Source organism: Malus sylvestris, chromosome 17 (genome assembly GCF_916048215.2).
Source record: "Malus sylvestris chromosome 17, drMalSylv7.2, whole genome shotgun sequence".
Lineage (NCBI taxonomy): Eukaryota > Viridiplantae > Streptophyta > Magnoliopsida > Rosales > Rosaceae > Malus > Malus sylvestris.
The window spans coordinates 3507403-3534869 of NC_062276.1; the positions used below are offsets into that span (position 1 = coordinate 3507403).

General features: G+C 36.1%; 3 protein-coding genes across 5 annotated transcripts; 1 reads left to right on the forward strand and 2 right to left on the reverse strand.

The window, feature by feature from the left end:
• Positions 1 to 5051: 5051 nt before the first annotated feature.
• Positions 5052 to 7476, reverse strand: LOC126609697 (homeobox-leucine zipper protein HAT7-like). Its single transcript, XM_050277567.1, has 3 exons — positions 7045 to 7476; positions 6476 to 6891; positions 5052 to 5799 (listed from the first exon to the last, which is right to left on the reverse strand). The coding sequence occupies exons 1-3, from the start codon at positions 7142 to 7144 to the stop codon at positions 5401 to 5403; spliced, it is 915 nt and encodes a 304-aa protein (XP_050133524.1). The 5' UTR covers positions 7145 to 7476; the 3' UTR covers positions 5052 to 5400.
• An 11454-nt stretch (positions 7477 to 18930) lies between these two features.
• Positions 18931 to 21025, forward strand: LOC126609759 (uncharacterized protein At5g39865). Its single transcript, XM_050277674.1, has one exon. It carries the CDS (start codon positions 19457 to 19459, stop codon positions 20717 to 20719), a length of 1263 nt encoding a protein of 420 aa, XP_050133631.1. The 5' UTR covers positions 18931 to 19456; the 3' UTR covers positions 20720 to 21025.
• A 3308-nt stretch (positions 21026 to 24333) lies between these two features.
• LOC126609630 (binding partner of ACD11 1-like) lies at positions 24334 to 27187 on the reverse strand. 3 transcript variants are annotated; one of them, XM_050277483.1, is made up of 5 exons: positions 27014 to 27187; positions 26122 to 26265; positions 25588 to 25663; positions 25104 to 25214; positions 24334 to 24952 (listed from the first exon to the last, which is right to left on the reverse strand). In XM_050277483.1, exons 2-5 carry the CDS (start codon positions 26235 to 26237, stop codon positions 24506 to 24508), a joined length of 750 nt encoding a protein of 249 aa, XP_050133440.1. In that variant the 5' UTR covers positions 26238 to 26265; positions 27014 to 27187; the 3' UTR covers positions 24334 to 24505. The 3 variants fall into 3 exon arrangements, with proteins under 3 accessions (XP_050133440.1, XP_050133441.1, XP_050133438.1); XM_050277484.1 differs by having other exon boundaries at positions 26122 to 26280; XM_050277481.1 differs by having other exon boundaries at positions 26122 to 26415.
• Between the last annotated feature and the right edge of the window lie 280 nt (positions 27188 to 27467).

Consider the following 27467-nt stretch of genomic DNA (forward strand, 5'->3'; position numbering starts at 1 on the left):
AAATTTCAGAATATGCTTCTGCATAGTTTTTCTGTTTATCAGTGGCCTTCTTCCTTGCTGAGATCTCTTTCGCGATGTGCTCGCAACTTTATATAGTCTGGTGATGTGACCTCAAAGAAGATTGTTACCGTTTCTTGGCTTTAGATATGTGCTTCGAAGAATGAGGGTGTTTTGGGCAAGGTTCTAAAAAATGCTAGGCGCTAGTCGGGTGGTGAGCTGGCGCCTAGCGCCTAGGCAGCTAGGCGGGGTCTAGGCGGCCTAGGCGGATTTAGGTAATCTTCTTGTATATCTTATAAATAAGTGCATATTAACACGTACAAAAAATTATACTTGTATGAAATCCATGGATAAGATAATAAAAAATGATAAAATGCAAAAAGAGTATCCAACAAGTCCAAATTTTAAAAATACATTAAGCATATATGCCATATAACCATAGTGAGGAGTATTGTAGAATGACAAATGTATAACAAGTTCATAATTTTAAACCACTTAGACTTATATAGGATTTTTTATTTTATTTTTCAATTTCATTAAAAAAAAAAAAAACCGCCTAGCCCCGCCTAGCCGCCTACCTCGCCTAGGCGGCCGCCTATAGCCGATCTGATTTTTCCAACCGATTTGCAAGAAAACGCCTCGGCTCACCACCGCCTAGCGCCTAGACGGCCGTCTAGGCCGTTTTTTAGAACAGTGGTTTTGGGATTGTATGATCTTTACTCTCTAAATACTACAACTCTCTTAAAGCTTGGATGGGTTATTATTACTTTTGATTCTCCTTGGAGTGTTTATTTTCGAGAATGATTCCAGCTACATAATCGTTTATATTCTTGTAGTTACAAGCGATCTTCTATATGGCCTAGTATTAAATCCATTATTCATATCTTGTTTCAGAATTGTCGTTGGGTGATTGGAAATGGCTTTAGTACTTCTCTTTGGGTTTATAAATGGTTGGATACGCCTATTGTGGACGTCGTTGGTGCAACTAAGATTGCTCATTCTCTATCTCGTACTAAGGTCTAAAAAATTATTCGTATGGGAAAATGGGTTATTCCTTCTATTTTTTCTTCTACTTTTCTTGACCTAGCTAAAGAGATTTTAGAGCTTCCAATTGATTAGGAAGCTTCTACATCTGGAGTCTTTTCGTTTTCAAATGGCTATGAAATTGTTCGTCATCAATTTCCTGTTAAGAATTGGGCTTCCATTAATTGGCGTCATTTCATTCCACCTCGCTACTCTATTTTAGTTTGGAAGATTCTTTTCAAAAAGCTCCCCACAGAGGATCAACTTCAACAACGGGGCATTTCGCTGATTCCAATATGCCAACTATGTTACAAGAATTCTGAATCTATTAACCACATATTTTTTTAGTTGTGAATTTGCAAAACATGCTTGGTGTTAGCTAGCTACCCAATTTGGCACTACTTTTCCACCTACAGGTTCCCTCTTTGATTTATGGCTTGCTTTTGTGTCAAAGCAGTTTTCTCCACAACTTCGCAACGTCTAGCTAACTTCAGGGTTTTTCTTACTAATGGCTATTTGGAAGATGTGTAACAAAGTGAAGTTTGAAAGTAAACCCCATTCATTCTCACGCCTTTGTTGTTCCACCTCGACCTGGATTAGGCAGGTTAAAGTTCTCACCCCTGGCCATGTACAAGGCATTTTGGATAGGCAACTTTTAGTCTCTCTGATAGGCAACTTTTAGTCTCTCTTGGAATCTCAGCTAAGTCTTGTAAAACTCCTTTTATAGTCCCTGTTCTTTGGCATCCCTCTCCTTTTTCTTGGGTCAAAGTGAATACTTATGGCCTTGCTAAAGGTAATCCAGGTCCTGCAGCTTGTGACAGGGTTTTCCGAGATTTTGCAGGCTATTTTCTTGGTGGTTTCTCCCTAAGCTTAGGGCATTGTACTTCTTTCTATGCGGAGCTCTATGCTGTCATCCTTGTTGTGCAATTGGCTCACGTGCAGGGTTGGCAAAATCTATAGCTTGAAAGTGACTCTTCTAGCGTGATATCCTGTTTTGCTTCTAGATCATTCTCTCCTCCTTGGTCGCTCCAGACACGCTGGAGCAATTGTATTCTCCAATTGCAAAACATGGTTTTCCGTTGCTCTCATACATTTTGAGAATGGAATGTTGTTATTGACAAATTAGCCAATTTAGGACTTCTCTCATCTTCACTTGTTTGGCATTCCGCTCATCCTATAGAGATTCTTCCTCTTTTGCACTCAGATTTCTTGGGCATGCCAGCTTACAGGTTTGTCTCCCCTTATTGATGTGTGATTTCCCTTTTTTACCTAATCTTTTTGGATTTCCTTTTCCGTTTTGTAGCTTGTCTTGCAGGTTCTTACCTTTTAAGGTTTATAGAGGGGTTTGGGTATATGTCCACCCAATCTTTTTCTTGTATTTTCTTTTTCAAGAGGTGTATGGTCTATGTCCCCCCCCCTCTTTTTCCTGCATTTTCTTTTCAAAAGGGTTAAGGTGTATGTCCCCCCCTATTTGTATTTCGTTTTTCTTGTTCTATGAGGAATAAGGTTTATATCCCTTCCTAACTAGGTGTAACTTCTTTTTTTCCTATCAATAAATTTACCTCGTCCCGCCGAGATTTTCCCAAAAAAATAAAAATAAAAATAAATCTTTTTCAAATGACACTTTCAAACGGGCCTTAAAATCGTTATCACATGCCTCCTCGTGAATTTGGGCTTTACACTATGTTGAGGCCACATCTCCATCTATGGATCTAGGCTACAATATTTTGAAGTTTGTAACTGTTGGGCTTTGCCACTTTACCCAAAAGAAAAAGGAAAAAAAAGAGAGAAAAAGGATGGATTTTACAATAAACAATTGGAGTGGTAGAGATTTTTTTAATGTGCCAGAAACGTGACCTGATACACTATATTTATAATATAATTAGTTGAAAACTTTAAAAAGAAATTTCAACTAATTATATTATAATACTTGATATATCAAACTGTGTTCCTGGCACACTGAAAAATTTCTTGTGGAGTGGATGGAGAGGGTTGCACATGATCGTTCATTAGTCCGCCATGCATCAAGAAAATACTATCCCAATGCATCAAACTATTGCAAACTCTAGAAAATGATAATGCTAGGGGGATTAAATTTTTAAACTAAATTTGCAAATCAAATGATGTGTAACCAATAGGAAATAAGCACGTTTATCAACACCTAATTAATAATTCAAGCATCAACAACCACATCATTTAGTTTACATAATTTAGATTATTAATTAAGTTATCTTCTATTGGTGATACATCATTTAGTTTGCAAATTTGGTTTAAAATTTTGGTATCGAAAAACAACATGCAACTGCAAGCACGGTGTTCAAGGCTTGGCTTGCAATTCCAAAATCTTCAATCATCGACTGCTATATTATATAGAGCAGATGAATATCTAAGAACCACGAAAGTGATTCTTGTAGAGTGTACTTTGAAAAAAAAAATCCTAAAAACTAAACGGTTGAGCTCATAAAAAAAAACAGTGTGAACTAGACTATGGGCTGGTTTGGTTTTACTGTGATTTGACAAAAAAAATTTCTTTTGTTGTGCTGTGAGAATAAGTTCATTTTGTTGCTTCACGTTTTCAGCTTTTTTTCACCCAAAATTGTGAAAATACGTTGTTTTTAAATATTTATCAAACACCTTTTTGAGCTCAGTTTTTTTAGATACCAATTAACTAAAGGCATATATGTGCATATATATGTGTGTGCTGCCAAGCGTATGTACATAACCTTGCATGTTGTACAACAATTTCGAGGTTACAATTGATAGGAGTCAAACTATTAATCTATCCTAATTCTCATTCATCCACTGACATTCACCGCAGATTCCAAAGTTATACATATAGTTTTATTAATTAGTGGTTAACTGTTGTGACCTTGTTTTCATTGGTTAACTTGATATGACCATTTCGGTCTCCTAAACACCAACCCATCAACACAATTTCTATCAAATCCTATTGAAAATGATACATAGATTACACAAGAAAAGAAATCTTTTGTAATAGTACCTAACTCAAGAAAACTACAAATATATAGAACTTGGATGATGTGACCACTCAAAAGATAAGTACTCGAGTATTCTAAGGCTCTGTTGATAATAGATATATGTCATGAAATGGACCCAAAAAAAATTAAAGATATATTTCATGAAAAGTTAACTTCTATGACCGTATCGTAAAGTAATTACGTAGATAAATTAACATACTTTGATATATTATGAAAGTAATTGAAATTTTGTCTTAGTCAATTAGCTAGCAGGAGGATTTCAATTCTTTATAAGTTTATGCAAAGTTTTTTAGTTACTTTTACGTGAGGTTCACACTACTAACAGAAAATCTGGTTTAGGAAGGGATTCACATATGGTGTGGCAGTAGGTCACATGGATATACACAGGTAGATACTTTATCTTGTCAGATGGAAATATACAAACGTCACCTTCAAAAACCCTCACAAATATTATTTACAGTCCAATGAATCCATTTGTTTTCTTTCTCCTCCCATCTCTTTGGCTTCTTTCGACTTGGAATGTGTGCTCAGAATCTACCACTCAACCCTCGTTTTCCCACCTCTTTAATTGACCCTTCGATCTTTACCTCCCACAGAGATTTTCCTCACAGTTACCTTTAAGGCTTTAATCTTTATGAACACTTCTGTAGCTAATCTGCTATATGAAGTCAGCTTTTTCTCATCACTGCAAGTCTGCAACTTATTTCCACAGAGCAATTCTATATATAGAAATTGTTTTATATTACAATATATCATGATCCCCAAAGCACCAACAAACATAGAAATTAAAAAAGAAAATTGAAAATTTTGCAGGTGAAGAGAATCCTTTTGATCTCACGTCCCATATGCTCCATGGCAGTGCTGGAAATCCACTCACTGGCACATGTGTGTGTATATATATAACTTAATTATTTAGCTAAATCTTTTTGTAGTGTACTGTACGTAGTCTTGTAAAATTGAGCGTAACCAAGTTGGTTATTTCTCGGCACTCAAGTTTGAATATCTTCATGTAGTTTAGATTAGACTAGAACATTGCTCGAACAAGAAAAAATTCTTAATATGATCTGAGTGCAACCCAGAAAATTAACAAGCCTAGACAATCTAGAAAAATTTGGGATATAAACTAGAATTGAAGTATTATTCAGAGCCAAATCAATTCCCCCACACTGATTTTTCAGCCCAACTGATGAAATTGATGAAGCAAAAGTGGAACTCTGTACATCAAAAAAAAAAAACCTTGAATATTTAATTAAAACTCATAGGAAAAAATTTCCCAATTGTTTTTTAATTACTTGTCTGATCACTGAGCCTTGGCCAAACTTGCTTGAGAATAATGTAATTAATCTTCAGGGTTTGGAATTTAATTGGATGATCAATCCAATTAATGAAAATGCTGCTGCTCAGGCCATGGCCAAAACCCTTGCTGCTCTTGATCAATGCCATTGAACATGCTGCACAATCCTTCGTCCTGAATCATCTGATCAAGTTTGAGGGACTGAAGATCTGACCTCGATGATCCTTGGAGGAGTTGGGTTGTGCTTGCAGACATGAGGGAGGAGGAGGACGGTGGAAAGAGGTTTTTTCCGTTCATATGAGGAGAATCAGAAGGTGGGCTGCTGGTGGTTGCCGTTGTTCTTGAAATTTCTAAGTTGAGATGGTGGTGGTGGTGGTGGTGGTCAAAACTGTTCTCACTTCCATTGCTCCAAGAACCCTGATCAATTTCTTTCTTGAAATTAAACCCTCCTTCATTTGATGAATCTTTGCTTTTTAGAGTCAATAACTGCATCATATTTAATTTTAAACCAAACAAATATAAATATCTAAACAATTGGAGTTAGGTAAACTTTTGAAGCAACTCAGATTAAAGTACCTTTGTTCATTAAGATGCACATCTTACAGACTGACACTGATTAAGATAAAATAATTAGGGAATATTACTATGACTTTTGATACTAATTATATATTTCCATGTGCATTGGATCAGGAGTTGATCCAGCATCCAGTAGAATTGAGATTAAGATGTCCTAGTAATCATAATGCACCATAATCAATGCTGATGCTATAAATAAATATTCCTCTTACAATAACAAGTTATTTAATCATTTAATTAAATGTTTAAAAGAAAAATTAGCATTTTCTAGCTACTTCAAACTCTATGTACACCTCAGGAAAACCAAGGAAGGAAGGAAGAAGAAGGTCAATCTGCAATGAAATTAGGGAGATGAAGATTCAAACTGCAAACTTGGTTTTCATCCGAGAAGAAAATTGAGGAATGGAGGAGAAAATCAGTCTGCGATATTCTACTTTCATCTAATCTAAATTACAGGACGAAATTCAAACTAGAGTGCAGAGCATGGAGCACATCTGCTCTAGCCAGCTTGGTTATGCTTAAGGCTGCAACAATTTATTCTTCAAAAGTTATAAACTTGAGCTAATTAATTAACTTAATCGATTACCTCAGCTTGAAGCTTCTTATTGTGAGCCTGAAGGGCATCATTGTCAGCCTTAAGGGCATCAAATTTGTTCTTCAAAACATCGTAGTCTTTCTCCAACTGCTTTGTCTTCCACCTTGCCCTTCTGTTCTGAAACCATATAGCGATCTGTCTCGGCTGCAAACCGAGTGCCTTAGCCAGCTGCATTTTTCTCTCCGGTTCTAGCTTGTTCCCCATTTCGAAGCTCTTCTCCAGAGTCTTGACCTGCTCAAGATTCAGCCTCTTCTTCTTCTCTCCCATCTGGGATCCGTCGTCCGACAAATCATCATCCCCTCCTCCTCCTCCATGCAGCGCCGCTTCTTGGTCGTGATGGTGGCATCTATTGTTCTCAACGCCTGAAAACGACAGTGATCTCTTCATCATAAAAGGCATTCCACCACCTGCAGAGAGCCCACAAAAAACCACAAAAAGTAATCAATAATTAAACACCCCATCTATTCATTAATCAATTTAATGAATCACAAAGTATAAATTTTTTGGTCGAAAGTCACAAACTATATAAATGAAAGAAAAAAAAAATGAGAAAGAGAAACCATGGAAGTGCTGAGGAGGGCAAGAGGAATTAGCAAGGTGGAGGTCTGGATCTTCATGGGTTTGAAACATGAAACTGTGACAAGGAGGGAAGGCCATCATATGTGATGTGAGCTATGAAAAATAATAATAATAAGACTTGGATTTTTTTTTCATGCAGGAATGAAAAGCATAGCATAGAAATAAGGAAGCATCATGTACTAAAAATCCCGATGGTACTGTGAGTTTTTTGGAACAAATTTTATACGGAGGGGAGCTTTAGATTATGGTGGTGCTGGCTCTCACTCTCATGGCTGACAGGGCTTTCAGAAAGAGAAAGGGGATGGGTGAGATGGGTGCGCAAACTGAAAGACAGCGATTTTTAGGTGAGAGAGAGAGAGAGAGAGAGAGAGAGAGAGAGAGAGAGAGAGAGAGAAAATGAGAGAGAGAGATCCATATCCTAGGATGGGTCCACGAAAGCTCTCCTCCAATATTATACACAAATACCTCACAAACAATATACTGAGAAAAGGAAAAGGATCCTTGCCGGATCATTTTTTTAGGGATCCAGAGAATTCCGTGATCATGATCGTTCATCGTACATCTTGTAGTCAGAAAAAAAAATTGACCGTATGATGTACAATAAACGATCATGATCACGGAATCTCCCGGATCCCAAGGAAAATGATCCGGCGAGGATCCTTTTTCCTGAGAAAAGCAGATGACCGTTTATGGCAGTGTCGAAAAAAAAAATATTGTATGAGTTCGATTCTAATTGATTCTCCTCATTCTTAACAACTAGCTAATAATTTAATCTATTAACATTATCATTTGTAATAAGGATACTGTGAAAAAAAAATGTATTGAGAAATATTCAACTAGGGTTAAATATTTTTAAAACCCTCCTCTTAAAACAATGTCGTAAGACCAAATTATTGTAAAGTTAATTCAGTGGTGTAATTTTGTACTCTCGTTTTCCCTCCACTTAAAAATGCAACAGAAGAAAACTATACGTTTGTACGGTTTACCTTAAGATTGTGAAACAATGTCATAAGACCAAATCATAGTAAAATCAATTTAGTATTGTAATTTTTGTACTCTCATTTTCTCTCCATGTAAAAATGTAAAAGGAGAAACCTATACATTAGTACGATTTAACTTAAGATAATATTGCGATTAGTGGTGGACTACACATCTTGTCTTTTTAAAATTTTAACTGAATAACTAAATATTTTTTAAATTGAATAAATAGATAATGATAAAGAGAATGAATAATTGAAATTATAATGTTACGTGGTGAAACGATGTCATGTTAAGAATGAGGGAAGTTTTGTCCCTTTAGGGGGTGTTTGTTACACCTCCTTAGGAGAGACTGGCTTGGACTAGCTTAAATAAGACTATAATCCTATGTTTGTAAGGCTCTGGACTAGAATAAGTGGGACTCGCCTCGACTACGAGGCACTCCGCTCTTCGCTAAACCTCATTAGCTAGTCCCCTGCTTTCGCTTGGTATTAAGCAGGACTACGAAAATGAGGCGAACATCCAGTTCCAGTTCACGGGCCTCGCTTCTTTTTCTGCATCGTTGTCATCATGGCCAAGCCGTCGGTGGTGCTTGGAATCGGGAAGTTGGCTTTTTGAAAATTGGAGGAGTTCTCGGGAGGGTTGGGTCTTTGGAATTGAGAGGGCTGAGATTTTTTTTATTTGATTTGGGGATTTTGAAAATCGAAGGGCAAGACCTCCAAACCACAAACTCACCCCATCTTCCAGATATGCTCACGAATTTCAAGTGCAAAGGAGAGGGATGGAAGATTTGGATGTTGATTGTGAAAAGCTTCTAGAATGCAAACCAGATCTTGATTGTATAAAGGCTCTGCATTTTGACAGCGAGGTAATTTGGATTCCAATACCCCAATACAAATTCTCTTAATCAATGAAGAAAATTAAGAGATTGATGTAGGATTTAACAGAGAGAAAATGATGGGGAAGAGATAAACGATGAAGGATATAGGAAGGAAGGGAAAGAAAATGTTCTTGGTTCCATTCATCTCCAGACTTCACCCCTTTTATTATTAATTTTTGTTTAATTTTTAAGTGAATTAAAAATGGCCAAAAACTTAGTCCAGCTTAGTCCGATACTGCACCAAACGTCTTACTAAGTTAGTCCAGCTTAGTCTAGTCTAAGCCAGTCCAGCTTAGTTCCTGAAGCTAGTCCAGTCCGAGATAGTCCGGTGCAACAAACGCACCCTTAATTTATTGTAAAGGATAGAGAAAAAGTGATTAAAGGAAAGATTTGTGGAAAAATACGGCAATATGAAAACCCACAGAAGAAGAATATCATATTGACATCAAATACTTCCCCAATGCATCGAAAGATCACATTATGTGTGACGAGGAAACTGGGCATGCAACATGAAATTCCAGAATCCAAGGGGAGAAAAATAATAGACAATGGTTATGGCTATAACTAAGTTTTTCGGTTGTTTAAGAGCATCTTCAATGGTGTAGGGAAAAAAATAGGCAAAGTTGCACTCTAATGACTAACTTGGAAAGTCGCATACTCATTTGCTTCATAAAAAAAAGAAGGTAAATTTCCACTTTATTACCCTCAAGTTTCACCAAAATCGCATTTTACTACATTTACTTTTTTTTGTATCACTTTCACACCTAAAATTTGATTTTTCTGATATTTTGATATTTCCTTAGCCTAGCCATTAATTTTTCTATTAATCGATGACGTGGTAAGATCTTGGCCCACTAATTCTTATTTTACTACTTTTAAATATCGTGAAATTCGCACTTTACTACCCTCAGAGGGGGTGTTAAAAGGGAGCGAAAGGTGCAGTCGCACAAAACCCTAAATTTGAAGGGACCCCCAAAATTTTTGCCATCTAATGTTATGTAATAATGTTATATATTTAGAAAAATATTTTTGTTAGTACTTTAAAATCTCATTATGCATTCCTTATAAGAGTAAATTTTGTTCATTTCTAAATATAAAAGGGTAATGCTAGAGAGACTAAATTTGTGAACTAAATGATGAGTCACCAATAAGAAATGATCACGTTTATCAATACTTAAGTAATAATCCAATAATCAACTTACATGTCATTTAATTTACAAAATTTTGTCTACAAATTTAGTATCCCTAGCATCACTCAATATAATTTTTTTTAGTACAATGAGATATTCTGATTGTCAATAATAACACCCTAAAAACGATAGTTTTCCAATTTTATTATATAATAAGGTTATATATTCAAGTGGACTTTAAAGTTAGAGTTTTGAAGTTTTTTTTTTCATGTTTAGTTGTTTAAGATTGAACTGCTTTTGATTACCTAGTGAAGGTTATGTTTGTAGCTTTTTAAATTATAATTAATGACATTTGTAAACTTGCAATCAGTGTTGATTTAAGTGATTGTTTTATAACATCAATACATTGTTTTACTTTTTTTTAATACTATTTTAAGGAGAGACCCTTTTATAAATTTCGCACAGGCGTTAGGACTCTCGAAATCTCAAAAAGGGCCATGACTACCCTTAGTTTTTTCATCTCACTTTTATATCGAAAGTTATGTGTTGCTCACAGATTCATACTTCAGTTAGCCTTAATATCAAAAATTCTATTAAATTATGACATGACGCTTAACTGAAAAATGATTGTACACAAACGTGGCACTGTGATTACGGTTACCCATTCGCCTACTCTGGAGATGTAATAAGTTAACGGTTTGATATTCGTGGACCCTGTAATTTGCTGGAGAATTTTGGTTTATTTTGTATCAAACGTTATGTAATATTTTATATGAGCTGTTCCTGTGTCACCTTGGGATTTGAAACATAGTTACTGTAGAAGAAATAAAATCATTTACAATTCATTTTAGCATGGTATTTTTATAAAAGCCAAATATTTTAACCTATATTCTCAGATATCTTGCCTAGTATATATCGAAGAATATTTAATTCCTTACGTGTAAATAACTATTTTTCCTTATAGAACGTTTGCAGTTCGAAATACAAGCGAAAAAAAAATCTTTGTATTTTTATAATGTTTATGCGGACTGTAATTCGTAGACAAGTAAAAAATGATTGCTTATGTTTGATGATCTAATTCAATTGTAATATAGATACTTTAGTAATAAATAAGTACACTAGCTAAAATGTTTCTGTAAGTCTTTCCAACTCTTAAAATAGTGAACTACGTAGCGAAATCATCAACTAGTCTCATTAAAAAAAAAAAAAAAAAAAAAAAAAAGCCTAGCCTGTTTAGGATGGACTACCGTTGTGAAACACTAGCTTGTTTAAGGTGATTATCTTAATTAGTAGACCTAATTAATTAAATCCCAGCTATGTAACCACCCCGACACATATTGTTCAAGACATAATTGAAGTGGGAATTGCAGAACACATGAGATTCCGCATTGGTTGAAATTAGGGCATCTCTCTCTCCTTCCCACTCCCCTTCAGTACTTTGGTTTGGTCCTCCCATAATTTTATGGTTTGAAAGCTGAGCAGATAAGGCTTCAGGAGGAAAATGGATGGGATTGTCCGTGTCATTTATCCATGAAAGGAGAAACCATTTGTCGCTTTCACTTTTCTAGTGTTAATACCTACAACTATAAGTCCGACTGTGTTTTGGTATAGGCCGAGGGATGTAAATTGTTGTGTCTAGAGTCCCACATTGGCTAAGGCCACCACCACCATGCATCCCCATTTCGAGAAGAACCTTCAAGTAATGGGAATATCATTACAGTTGTATATCAAATTAATCTTGCATTGTCATTTCGAAAAATTAAAACGTATAATGTAATAGGCCAAGGAATGGAAATTTGTTGTCTAGAGACCCTCCTAGGGCTATGGCTACCACCACCACCCCACTTCTTGGAGGAGAACTTATAAGTAAGGAATTGTCGCTACAACAACTATATTTCAAATCAATTACGCACTGCCGTATAAAAGAGTTAAATTATATAACAATACATGTTCAGCATCAAATAGGCCATAGTAATATGGGAACATATCCTCTCCAGATCCCCTGACCATTCATCAGGATCCTTACCATCCCTCACCTCCCCCTCCCCTCCCAATTCCCACTGCATACCCTCACCTTCAACCCCTTTCATTTTCTTCTTCTCCTTTCTTTCTCTGCGGTTCTTTTTCGTCAATCGCCGCCAAAGAAGAAGGCAAGGATCGGTAAAAAAAAGAGTGAGAGCTGAAAAGAAAGACTGATCTCAGCTGTACAATTTTAAGTGAACGACTGACACTATTTGGTCCGCATGATCCGAATGGAAAAAAATCCAAAGAGGATCATGTTCTCAGTAATATCTCCAAGTTATATAACAGTGGTAGGGTAAAGAAGTTGGATTTTTGGGGCAATGTGGGACCTACAAATGATTCGGCATTTGAGCTGGCCTACAACAAAGCTCCTCTTACAATCACATGCCTTTATTAGAAGATTAGAGGGTACCCCCTTGGGAGAAGGGTGGATCCATGTTGTTCCTTTGTTGCTCATTTCAAAAATAAATTAAAGAACGGGAGCTCGGAATCTTCCTCGCATGGCCTCCTGTTTCCATGTGCCCTGCTTCCAACTCCTTTCTCTTCCTTCTTTTTTCTCTGAAGGGGGTTCTTCAACCATGTTATTTAGTTTAATATATATATATATATATATTGTTATGTGCATTATGCTTCTTCTATTCTCCAAGCATGAAATATTGTTTGAGGTGAGCATTAACGTAATAGAAATATTGTTTATTTGTAACTGAAAGGTCAGAGTGCAAGTCTTGAAAATAATCTTTTTGCAAAGCAAGTGTAAAATTGTGTATGATAGACGTTTCCCCTCTCTCTGCCTACCCTTGCAAAGCAGAGAGCTTTGTTGGCTTGGGGTCGCCTCTTTAATTGTTCATTATCTATATTATATAATATTTTTTGGGTTGTTTTGATACACAAACTTATTAATCATATCATTTAATCAGATGGGACCCTTTCATCCAAAGAGATGAGCAAAAAACAAGCATTGAATTGTGGCATCCACAAGGTATCCAATTGAATTCGACCTAAACAGATGGGGTTACCCCCCAGATGGGAAAGAAGAATAGACACATTTGAAAGCTAATACTGTTTTTGCATCCACTAATTAAAACCAAAAAGAGAGAGAGAAGTTTTGTAAGTGATATGTGGTGCTTGCTTGCTATGCATGCACTGGATATAAATACAAGTAGCTAAACATAATTAAGGAAAATAAAATGATTCTCGCACACTTTTTTTTTTTCCTTCATATTTTTGTCTTTCATCAAATCAAGTTACTGATGGTTTTAATGAGTTTGCGAAATTTTAGAAAAAAGAATCATAAATGTATTTCCATAGAATTTTTGTCCTTGGATAAGCTTTTCTAATTCACACATGACAAGTTCAAAAACACTTCCATTAAATGCACTTTCAGTCATTAAAAAAACTCTTCCAAACGAGCTTTTAGTAATTTGTAAGATACATATTAGCTTCTTAAACACTTCTTTCTTCTTTTTGTTCTCCATCTAAGTTCCTTATTGTTTAAACTGAAAACTCCGAACAATTTTCTCTAGCCAGTCTTGGTACTCTCTCACCATCGTTGAATATGTTATGCTCCTTTTCCTGTTCCCGCTCTCTCAAAAAATCTTCTTTCCAACTTGAAAAAAAAAAATGTTTATAATTCACTTTTGTCCTACCTCTTGGCTTGAATACGATCATGCGATACGCCCTTAAGGAGTTTGGAAAGGATCATAGAGTTTGCAACATTTTTGTTTTCGAGAAACTTCGTTTATCTCAGCCTTTTGCCTTTTCTGCTATGTCTGGTCTTGTTCCCTCCCTCTTTTTTTTCTTGGTATCGTAGATTAGGACATGTCACCAACTCATGGATTATAACATTTTTCTTATTACGCACACAAAAGATTTAACGAAAAAACCAGTTTCAGTCCAAAACATAAACTTCTGTAGATAATAAGGCCCAAAAGATTTGAATCCATTTGCAGATGGCCCAGCTCAAACATTGTAGACTTATATACTCGGTTACTCCTCAAAAAATTAGAAGCCTATCCAGCTACATCATTCTTCAGTTTTGCTACTCTGAAAGCTTAATTTGATGGGCTACCCAAACTCATGCCGAAACGCGAGAGAGCGATTCTACCTTAGCTACGGAGATATTTTTCTGAGTGATCAATATTATATACTTATATGCTAGGTAACAAGGTGCTAAAAGTTTCGGCCACGTGATGAGTAAGACACTGATATGAGCATTTATCTCTTGTGACGCCTAATAATTTCTTGATTTGTTCGTTAATAAGTAAAGACTTTAGTCTCCCAAAGACGATGTTATTGAAGAACAAGATGTTCAATAAAGCTATTAGGGTAAAAATTGTACTAATAATCTTCACCATTAACATGCAACATTCTTGTAAAACATATTGTAATGAAATTTGCGGTTCAAAACACGTGTAAACTATGAGAAATCAGTGTTCCCGGAATATGAGGAGATACACCGTATGCTATTATATAAGTGGAATGAAATTTTATTTTTAAGTGTACTTTCACTTGTAAAATAAAATGTGGTATCACCCCTTATTACGGACACACTGAAATAGTTTGTTTGATTGTCATCTCCAAAATTAGATCAAAAAGAGACAATCTGAGCCGTCCGATCTAAGTCTCAAATGTCTAACCCCGATATACAATTTCCCCAAAACACCTAATAGATATTTTATTAGGACATGATTAGTATTTAGTTGGATAGTGGAAGCCATGAACTTAAACAAGAAGATAGCACTACGCAGACAAACATTCCATCCAAGAAGCCACTCACCCACAAAACGTGGTCAAGTTCCACTAATTTAATGATTTCTTCATTTCAAAATGTGTTAACTAATTTAATCATTTTTCTTTTTTTTTTGACAAGAATTTAATCATTTTTCTTTTGTTGCAATTTTTGGAGTTAAATATGAATTGCTTAGTCACTCCCTTTTTGTAACACAATGTTCCCTTCACGATAACAATATTTAGAATAAAGTTAGAGCTAGTCCATGAACTAAAAATATATTGATTGCGGTTTTTTTTTTTTTTAAGTAATCAATTGGTTCACTACATCAGTTCATTTTTCTGAGGGTCAGAAAAACTCATATAGGCATTTCAATATCTCTTGACCACCATCGTGTGATTCGCCAGTGTCTGGAATCAAATATAAGATATGCCATGTATTATTGCTCCATACCATAAATTTAAATAAAAAAATTCAATTAGTATGATGATGTGACACTCAGGTAAAATTAATCTAAAGTCAATTCTAAATAGAGAAAGTTCATAGAGTAATTTTTTTTTTTTTTTTTTATCTAATACATGTATTTCAAGTTTCATCATTTATTCAAAATCATTGTACTATTTCATTTGTGCTTTGCTCTTATTTTGCATTTTAAATAGATCTTTTCATACTTTCCGTCGTGCTATTTCTAAAGAAAATTGGTCACAAAGCTCCTCCCTCAATACTATTATGTGTATGAAGTTTTGGGATCAACCCTAGATCATTTTGAAAGTACAAGTATTCAAACCACTTCGTCGGTGTTTCACTCCAATTTAATGTTTCTTTATCTTCTTTTGAGTTTAATGAAAGGGGGCATGCACATCAATTGCATGTAGTCGGTAACAGAGAAGATGGAATCGAGAGATTTTTCAATATACTTGGAACACATAGTATTTTTTTAATTGTCCGTTATATGTCATTGGGAGAGGTTTTTTTTTCTTTTTTTTTTCAAGCCTCTCTATTTGTATAACGACGTATGTGATCATATTCTAAACATACGGAAAAATGTCTCTAGAATCCTACCATTCATTATGGTCATCTTATTATTCCCAGACGTGCCTAATAAATCTTCAATTATCTTTTAATCTCGAAGCATAATGAAGTGGTTCCTTGTTCGGTTGAAGCCATTATGGAAGTGATTGCATTAATTTAAGATCAGATTTAGCAATTTAAGGAGTATGGTGGGGTGGGTCTTGGAAACTGCATACAAGAAGCGTCCACGTGGCCTCACGTGGAGAGTGCCAATTCACCATGCCTACGTAATAATGAGAGTAATGAGGATCCTCTTCGGATTCTTTTAGTGAAAATCTGAGAATTCTCAAATCATGTCCATTCATCGTACATCGTACGACTATAAATTATTTTAAATATTTTTATTTAAATTAAACATGAATAATAACTGACGAAAACCGCAGAATATACGATAAATGAACACGATTTAAAGATTCACGGAATCCTCACAAAGAAGATCCGGAGAGGAACCTCATTCTAATGAGAGAACCAATCCCCATGCTCTGTCCTAGCTGTAAAATTTAGACGAGCTTATATTATAGCCTCCCAATTAACTATGGTGATACCAATTATCGACCTTTTCTCGTAACTTTAAGTTGAGTAAAGTTAGCTAGAGAATTTATTAAAAAAAAAGGTGGCTAGAGGATTAAACATACGAGAAATGTTAAGAGGATTTTCTCAAAAGTGAAACTTTTTATATACTTTTTGTCACTTCACATTTTAACGCTAATTCTCGTATCAATTTTATAAAATATTGTGCCAAAAACATGAGGGGACATGGAGTCTATGAAGAGTCTCACTTTTAAAAGGTAATCCCTAGCATTTCTCAAGACAAAATTACTCTCTAGAAAATGTAAGGGGGTAAAATAAAAAATTATTATTTGTATTTTGGATACAATGATATATTTACACTAAATGGACAAAGAATCAATTGGTTGCGTGCTCGTCATTTCAAGATTTGAACCTCTTTCGTTTAAGGCAACCCTCTTTGTAATCAATTTTACATTTTTTTTTAACAACCGATATTATTTACACTAAGAGGAGGTGGTGGGTTTAATCTCACAATGAACTAGCAATTATGTGATTCGAATTCGCCTTTGACGATAGTTAAACCTAAGATCTCTCACTTACAAGTAAAGAGGAATACCACTAGACCGTAGTACTAAGTGACTAGTTTTATGTTTTTTTTTTATATATTAAATAAGCTTACTCATAATTTTTAAATCAAAGATAATATAGAAATTAATCATACTATTTTTATTTGCTTTTTTACTATTATAATTTGTCAAGTTAACTTCCTTTTTTGCTGTCTAATATTTTGATCTCGTACGGTTTCCCCGACACGTCACTTCCGTTATAACAATTAGTAACTACACTAAGGGTTGGTATGAAAATGTTTTTAAAATTGTTAAACGCGTTTTTAATAAAAATATTTTTGAAATCAATTCTTAATAAAAATAAAAATGAATATTGAAAAAGTACTTAAAATGATTTCCACAATAAGCACTTTTTTTTTTGTGGTAAAGATGCAAGAAGCACTTCGAATGCTTTTGAAAGTTAAAAAACATTTTTTCTAAAAAAAATTTCAATCATTTTAAATACACTTACAAATGAACTTTAAAAAATCATAGGGCAATTACAGATTGAGTTCGTGTCAACAAGAATTTAAACACAATTAGAATCAACTCGAACAATACAAAATTTAAATAAATTTATCAAATTGCGGGATTTGTTGCTCGAATGGCTCCACAGGACAGAAGTCGGACGAGGCAGCACCATTCGCTGCTTGACCTGAATGATTTAAGCGAAGGTTGAGGAATTGTGGGCCCCCTGTGTTGTGTTTTTGCTATAGTCGCATTTCAGGTTGATATTGACTTAATCTAAATCGATACATTTGGAGCGTGAACTAGAATTTTGAAATTGGTAAATTATTTATTTAAGCTGGTGCTATCTACGTATTTATTTTTAAATTTTACACATTTTTTTAATTTCTGATCGTTGAATTGAATAAATTTAAAAAAATTAATGAACAAAACTTAATAAAAATATGTGAAAGGTAAAAAAAAAGTGTATGAATAACATTATCCTTCAAGCAAAATTATTGTATTATTTTTTAAGTAATAAAGAAAGTTCAACTACTTTTTCATTAGTTTAGTCAAATAAAAGAAACAAATTGTACTAATATTTTCCATAATGTATTAGAAAGAAAAAAATTGTAGCAATAGTCCACTAATAGTTTCTTAACTCATCAAAACGTGCAGCTATGTTTCTTTTTGTCACTTTGTCATAATTCCGTCAAAATGACTCATCTTAGAAGGACTATGCCACAATTGAGTTAAAATTAAGGGATCGTTGCTTCAATTGGGTTAAACTTGAGGAACCATTTCTCCAATTGGGTTAAGGTTGAGATATCATTGCTACAATTTTTTTCATTTGGTTTTCCATATTTATCCCTTGATTTAGCCTCACGTGTGTGGTATGTGACTCATTTTGATGGAAGTTCTAACGAAGTTAGCAAAAAGGACTATAGATGCTCATTTTAATGAGTTAAAGGATCATTGGTCATGAATTTTTAAATGAGGGACCATTACTCCAATTAAATTAAAATTGAGTGGGTATTGCTACAATTTCCTTTATTAGAAATTTCATTAGTTTAGCATTATTATGAGGCAAAATTTCTTTTAAATTGGATTTTTAAATGAGAAAATGTGCACAATAATGAAAAGAAAAAGCAAGTTAGTTGACAATCAATGCTCAAGTGAAAACACATGGGACGAAGATGTGAGAAAAAATCATGATTGAAAGTAAAAATTCAAATAAATTACGAGGATACGAAGTTATTGCACTTACTTAGCAAAGAGAGAAATTTTAAACCCAAAACACATAAGTCGGTAAAATTTTTACTAAGATATTGACTACATGCAACACTTGCATTTCATTATAAGCAATAAACTATTTCATTAGCATAACGTATGTGAAAATTCAAGTAAACTACGAGGACTTTTCTAGTAAAAATTCTAATTTGTTGCCAAGTCAAGGCACAAATATATATATATATATATATATTGACACATTCTTTTGGGGAATGTTGGGTTCTTGCTTCCACTCCATTGCAGTTTTCGATTTTTTTGTTTTCGAGAGACGGCTTGTGGGGATCGGAGGTGGGAACTTAGTCACAATGGTCTTCGCCCTCCTTCTCTGACTTTTCCATTCCGTTCATTCCATTACCTCCTCCCAACTTTTTGTTCCCTTTCCCTTCTGGAATCTCATTCCGTTTGTCCTCTCCCTCACGGACTGCAAATTTCCAGGACCAGAAAATCCACTTCTTCGTCGTTTTTCTCCTCCAGGTCTCTTCCGAGAAAATCCACAGTTTCGAGTCTCTCCGCCATTAATGCGAGTTTCTCACGTGTGTCTATATCTCTCGTCAAGCAAATATATTCACAAAGAAGAAAGGAGAGGAATGGTTTTCTAATCCTTCTTCATAATCCAACAATTTCCCATTTTCTCCTGAGGAATTCCATTTCCGATCGTTTAGAAAAACACCCTTTTGATTTTTGATCGAATCTCGTTTGTATCCAATCGAGCTTCGGCGGTTTTGGGGTCCGATGGGTTGCGCAACCTCGAAGGAAAAGCGGTGCCGGCACTGCGAAAGCGCCATTTCTCCGATTTCCCGAAGCTACTCGATGCATGTCCACCACCCGCCGCAGACCAAAGGTGACAGCAACCATGTCGTCGCCCTCACCTCCTCCACTTTAGGTTCTCTCAACCGCCCTGAAAACAGAGTAATTGCTAACGGATGCGATGATACCAACGAGAACATGATCGAGCACGAGAACAAGGAATTCTCAGTGGGACTAATCGAAGCCAAGACGTGGTCGAATATGATCGAAGCGAAAATCCCAAAAGTTGTGCCAAAAACTCCGACCAGGACTCCGCCGGGCGAGCCGGAGACGATCAATACATGGGAGTTGATGGAAGGCCTCGAGGACATGAGCTCTCTCAGGTCGCCAGCCCATCACCTTCGGAGCTTTTCTTTCGACGTTGTTCGGGACCTGTGTCCGAGGCCGATTTCCCCTTCCGACCGCCAGAAATCGAGATTCCAAGAAAATGGGAACTCTCCCCCTAAGCCGCAGCCAATGTGGCTTCAAATATCGGATGACAATGATCAGGTGAAATCCAATTCTTTGATTGCAGATTTTGATCCGGATGTGATCTCCGCGTTCCGGAAATCATTATCGGAGATCAAATCCGAGGAAGATCCCTTCGATTTAGCGCATTTGGTAGTCAGCAAGGAGCCGGCTTGGGCCTGCAATGACGTGTTGGAGGTCCAGGACAAGAAGGGCAGGGACAGAGTGGTGTTGTACTTCACGAGCCTCCGAGGGGTACGGAAGACGTACGAGGATTGTTGCCACGTGCGGGTGATACTGAAGGGCATAGGGGTCCGGGTGGACGAGCGGGACGTGTCGATGCATTCGGGGTTCAAGGAGGAGCTGAGGGAGCTCCTCAAGGACAGGTACAATGTGGCTCCGCTGCCCAGAGTGTTTGTGGGGAACAAGTACGTTGGCGGAGCCGATGAGATTCGGCAATTGCACGAAGACGGAAAGCTCGAAAAGTTGCTCGATTCCTGTGAAAAATTGGATGGCGGTTGTGGCGGCGGAGATGGTGGTGGAGTTTGTGATGCTTGTGGGGATATAAGGTTTGTGCCTTGCGAAACATGTTCAGGGAGCTGTAAGATATATTACGAAGACATTGATCGCGACGGCAAAGAAGAGGAGGAGGAGGAGGCGGAGGAGGGTGAATCGGGGTTCCAACGCTGCCCGGATTGTAACGAAAATGGCCTAATACGCTGCCCCATATGTTGCTATTAGTCCTAAATTCAGGTACTGATTAGTTTTAACCATTTTTGTGCTTATTTTCTTCTTCTCTTTTGGGTTTTTTTGTTGGCGAGTTGTTTGTTGTACAGTAAAGAGTTTTGGTACATTTGATGAGAAAAGAAAAAAAAACTGCAATAGGAAACAGTGGAATAATCTTTCAAGCAGATATAGGTTCCCTCAACCTATATGAGAAAGCCTTGTATTGTAAGACTATATGAACCTTTGCAAGAATCTGAAGGCCACATTTGAAATGCATATTGTCAGCCATGATGAATGGACATGGTGGTATCTCTTCGTATACCTGTATCATGTTGTATTTCTGTTTCCTTGTCCATGCATTGTAGATTGTCAGCTATTTGTTCTTGTTTCACGTACTAAACCTGATTAAGACAACTCTCACACTGAATGAAACTAGTGTAAGGTCATACGAGATTAAAATATAGAGCCTCATACTGTTGTCAGAAATTCTCAATTAAAAACATAATTGGATGCGTCCACACAAGTTTATTTCCTTCTTCATCATGATATTTTGAATTTTCTTTTTCTAATTACAAACACTTGACTTAAAATTGATGCCAAAATTATCACCAACGAGAAATCTACTTTATCACCGATTGTACAACTATCGACTCCTATATATTATACAAGAAACAAATCAATATTATTATAGTTAAGCGTAAAATCGTAGCTTGAATAATTTATTCATACACAATATTATTTTATGGTGTATTGTATTTGGATAGTAGTTGGCTTTAACCATCTCAGAGATAGAAGGGGTCATCCAACATCTTTGATGCGTCATGTTCATGCCAAGCACATTAGGTGGATGAAACCATCAAGGGTCAATGTCGGCGAAACAACAAAAGTTTAGTGCCCTAGTCAATCCACCGTCTTTCGACTTCTCACCAATTTGAAACATACTCAATTCTTTTCACAGACAAAATATAATTTGACATCTGACATGCGTAAAAATTTACTCTATTTTGATTTATTTTAATAATAACTTGCAACTTACACACTTGTGTCAAATTGTAATTTTTGGTATAAAATTATAACTCATTACATATAAAATGTTAAACAATATTCAAGACGTCATGTGAAATAATGACAGCTTTTTGAGTGAGTCTTGCTAATATTTTCTGTATATTTAAATAAAAGTTTCTGAAAAATTAGGTTCTGCAAAATAAACAAATGCCCCCTTTATCTTTAGCTTTGTTGTCAAAGCAAATGTGTGGCCCTCAAAGTGTATAAAAAAACTTGGAGTCACCTGAAGCGAATGAACGAAGCCGCAGACTAGTTTTTATATAGAAATTAGGTTGACTACGCAGGCAGAATACAATATCATGACATGGTGCCGCTAAGGGACACTAACACAATACAAATTAATGAATATTGAGTGCCAAAATTTTTACCATCTCTCCTTTCCTATTCTCATCTCTCGTTTGGGCAATCAAAGTCATATTAGGGTTTCGAGGCAAGGGCTCTTACTTATAATCAAGAATATATCATCTTAAGTTTAATACGCATCACGTATTTTTATTATTTGGGTACTTATCGGATGATGAGTGTTGTAAAACTTTGTTCGTGGCATTGGATTCTTTCTTTTCTGAGATCTTAAAAATTTTGATTATGACCACCTGACCACGTTATTCGTAAATATTTCCATAAAAGCATGAAACTCTTTGTATTTCACTCTCATTAATTCTAAGTTGGTCTCATAGAGTGCGAGAACAGTCATAAATGGACAGTCCTATTGAAATGTCGTTGTAGCAGTTAACATGGTGGGTAAGGCGGAAAAAGCTCTAACATCGGATGTAACAATTGGCTACGTGATTTGTTCCAAAAAAAAAAACACAATTGGCTACGTGACACTTTGCATCCAATCAAATCATATCAATTGGGTTGTTAAGAAATAGAGGGCACATTAATGTGGTGACCAAAAAGAAAGGGAAGGAGATCATCTCTGTATCCATTATACCTAATTCTCATCATTAAACAATTTGAGTCCTTAAAATTTGATTCAAGGGCTAAAGTTATTATAACTTTTAAAGTGGGCCCATATTTTTAGCCGTTGGATCAAATTTCAAGGATCCGAATTATTTGATGAAGAGGATTGGGTGTCAGGATCCATTTCCAAAAGAAAGGGATAGGAAGAAAAGAGTGTAATGAACAACTATTTCTTGTCGAAAACATTATGTCATTTAATAAAACAGTCCCATTAATTTAAAAGGGTAACGACATTATCTAAAAGTTGCATTTGGGTTGCCACTTAGTACAACTTTGAAAAAAAAAAAGAGTTAATGATCCGACTCGTTAATGAATTCTTAACAAGTGACTCGATAACGACCTGACTCTTTAACAAATTAACCTGAGACCTGCTATTTTCATATCGTTTTGCATTCGATTAACAGCTCGTTTAAGAAATTGCCAAGTATCAGGCGCGTTTGCCCTATGTTCGGCTGATTCCCTGGAAAGTGAAAGGGGAAGCAAGTTCCAGGCTTTCTAGTTGTATAATAATATGCTTTGAATGATGGGAGTCTTAAACAAACCATGAACCAAACAAAGCGTAGGAGGAGCAAAGTCAGTGAAGATTCATAATCTGCAATGACCATAAAGCTGAGATCTCATGATCCAAAACCAATTGATTAATCAATCTTATAAAGCATGATTCTCCTAAATTAGGACAACTCTCACATCGAGTGAGACCAGTGTAAAATGAGGTGAGATTAAAATACACTTATACTTTTGTGAAACGCGTCCAAAAATAGATATCTCAGAAGCGACAGACACTGCATCTGGACCCTTTCGGCCCCACCCGTTTCTAGAACTTGCCGCACAGGGTAGCCGCAACCTACAACTGCTCCGTAGATGGTGGCTCAAAAAAAAAAAACAACATGATTTTAAAGTTGGAAGAACGTCACGGGGTCGTTTGAAAGTAAAGACTTGAGCAGGAGTAGCTGCTGTGATGCTGAATAAGTGTATAAATAAGTGCACAATGACTGGTTGGCAGATGAAGAACATCATAAAAAAATTAGGAAGTAGTTGATGGGGAGGCAGAGGGAGTTGTGAAGCTTAAACCTTAAATGATGAAAACTAACAACCACAACTGTGATGAAATTAATGATATCTGAAATATTTAACATTAATTCTGGTTGTTACTTGGAGTGAAGTCCCAGTTGCTGATCTTCCAGGGTGCTTGCTGATTGCTTGCCTTCCAAGAATGGTAGGTTTCAAATAATCGGGTCAAACGTGTTGATGGAGCATATTGAATGGGTCATCGTTTGCATCAGTGTTTTGACTAAATTACTTCAGACCAATTAGGCGGAGAAACACTTGCATGTCATGACTTCATATTTTCTCTCTATCTCTTTGTTTAACTGATCAGGTGAGGCAAGAGATGAAGAAAGAAAGCGGATATGAGCCCGGGATACCAAACACATGTTTATCATGGTGAGTGTTATTGGGTTCCAAAAGCACTTGAAGTGTTTCCTGCAAGGACCAGTTATGTGCTTCTTGCAGGAAGCTCTTCAAGTGTTTTTTCATGATTTGCTTGCATTTTTACTAAGGATTGTTTTCAAACGTACTCTCATCAAAAGCGTTTTCAGTCATTTTAAAAACACTTCCAAACTAACCATTTGTCACTTTAAGCACCAATGCTTGAATGTGATATACTACGACTTTAAACACCAACAATTTCCAACCAAAGTTGGCATGTAACAAAAGATGATTTATTTGCAGAGAAATTGGTAGACACAAAACAATCTAGACAAATGTTGGACCTTATTTACCGCCATGGGTACCCAAATTGGCTGCAGCTTTGCTTGCACGAGTCAATACATCTGAAAACCAAAGAGCTCCTTTGGCAAAGTAGCTGCTGTTGACCACAGCGCTTCCTGCTGCCACAGCTGCTTGCCCAGTATACGTAGCAGCCACCACAGCTGCCGTTCCAGTAACGGTTGCAGCTGATTTGGTGATATCTGAAACATGGAACTTCTCGTCCACGGTTTTAACAACTTCCATGCCTGCGTAAATTTTTTCAGTGAGGCCGATTCTGTTGCTGAGCTCGCAAACCTTGGCTGCTGCAGTTGCTGAGAGTTGATGGGACTCGTCGAAAGCTTTGGCCTTGGTTAATGCGTCTTTTCCCAAAACATATCCCTTGGCTGCCATTGTTTTGACAACAGTTACTGCTTCTCCAGGAGTAGAGATGAACTGACTCGTGTGATAAGTCTGATAACGTCGTACAAATTTGAGAAATAATGAAGTTTGAATAGAATTTTAAACAGACAATTTTTCAGAAGCACATGAAAAATTTGTTATGCTAAGCTCGTACTGTGATAAATCTTCATCCAAAACAACAAAGCAGTTAATTTACACGTACCGTTAAGCTAGTATTGCCTTCGGGGTTGTAAGGACTGTTCCAAGCATCGGATTCATCAGTATAACTTCCCCACCTTGTTATGCATACACATTGATCTACAATCCTAGCTCCCTGAAGTTGGGACGGACGGACAAATCAGTGGACAACCAATATCAAATATCTGAGGCATTTTAACACTAAAAATTTATCCATATGAACACGTAATCGTTTTTTGGAGTAAAAGTGCACAACCAAACGTCAGGCAGGTGTAAGTTCTACCCGACTTGCATATGAACACGTAAAATTTATCCATGTACTATCCGGACAAAATGCCTAATTACATCTAATCGAACATCACGCAAGTGCAGGTTCTACCCGACTTTTTATGGACATCTAGAGCTAATGACTCGATGATAGCGATTGCATTTATGGACTGAATTAAGCAGGGAAAAACGAACTTTTCCATTCGAGAAGCATTTGCAGGGTAGAATGACCACCAACTTACACTGAGTAGTATAGCAGTCTGCAGAGCAAAAGCATCTTTGAATGTCACATATGCGGTACTGGCATATTCACCAGATCTGTTTCCAACAACAAAAGCATTAATCAGATACACATTCATTAAGGAAATTCAGAGGACTTAATTAACTGAGGATTGTGGAAACTAGAACTCGTGCAAACATGACTTCTCAAATTCGATCTTTTGAACCTTGTCTTCTCACTTTTGAAGATTTCTCAACCAACCCTCGTTGGCTGCAGTGATGACTTCTAAACTCATGGAAATCAAAATTAAACCTTTTATACTGCCGACTTCAATTTCTTTAACAACTAAGTACGACGTAAGGAAATTGAAGAGGCTTCACATAAGTCATTGTTCCTTTTAACCAATTTCCAAAAACAACCTGCTTCTGACTGATTCAATGAGTTTACAGTGAACAAACCCCACACATAAAACATGACTAGACAACCATTTTCCAGATTCAGTACAAAAATTCGGAATCATTCTCAATAATTAGAAGCAGGGAAAGATGAATTCTACCTGATGATTTCAACATGCTCAACTGCACCGCAGTGACTGAAAAAATCGTAAACATCCTCTTCTGTAGCTTTAGAGGACAAGCTTGTAACTTCAGCGGTGTATCCACCCGGGTACATTTTCCCGAGAAATCACTAGAAGAAAAAGCTGGACCGAGAGAACCTAGGAAAATGAGAGGATAACGAAAACCAGCTCATACAACGAACGTAAATGAACATCAAAAAATCATTTCGGTCATTGAACTTGGACTCGCAACAGCATTTCACAGCAAGGTTTCAGCTTTCTAGCATAGAATTCCTAAATGGAGGAACAAACAAAAGGGATAAGAAAGTTTTCAGAAACAGATAGAAGGCATTGTCATGTTTCAATCCATATGCCATGTGATGATCATCTATTACCCCTAAGTGGTCCCTCCATAACTAACATAATTTGACAAGAAGAACAAGAAAAAAAATTGAATGCTTCTAACATCTAGTGAAATCCATGAGTTTTACAATGAGAACTTGATTACTCAAAAATTAAAGTTAAAAACTTAAATCCATCAATGCCATCACCGTGTGGTGTTACTAATTCACGTGGCAGTGCAAAAGTTACTACGTAAATGCATCATCAAGTAATGCAGCAGTTATAAGCATAATTACTGATTATAATTCTGGAAGAAATAAAGAAAGAGGGTAATCCTCAGGACCATCACAGAAAGTCAATTCCTGAGGAACCAGTGTCAACTTGCATTACAGAATCAAAGCAAGTCAAAGAATGATTAGTGGGAAAAGTGATAAACTTTGCTCTGATTGATTGCCGAGATGATTCTTGTAATGATAATTCGGAAAATTAATGAACTGAAAAACCAAGATAGAAAAGCTTATGAATTTGATAATTATTGCAGTTTACATACCAGTTCTTGAATCTTGATGCGAGTTGCAGTAGCACTGTGAGAGGCTCCAGCGAAGAAGAAGTGGAGCGTGGCGTTTGATTGCCGTTGGAGGAGCGTAGGGTTATCTTTTTGTGACGCCGTCGGAGATTTTTATGATCCGATTGCCGGGGAATGATCTAGTTTTCTGTTAGGATAGAACCATATAATCTGACTATAGATCCAACTTAAATTTTAAACGTGAATTGTCCCTTCTGTCCTTGTGAAATAATTACTATCAAATACACAATAAAATTATCAGTAAGACTATAATTTATCGATAAATTCATATTTAATAATCAAACTCTTACCATCATTGATCATACAATCTAACTTCTTATTTTAGCTAAAACTTTAAGACGTTGTCTATAGAGGAAAAAAAAAAAATTCTTTTTGCCGGATTGATGATGATTTTGAAGTTTTGGATCCATTAAGGTAT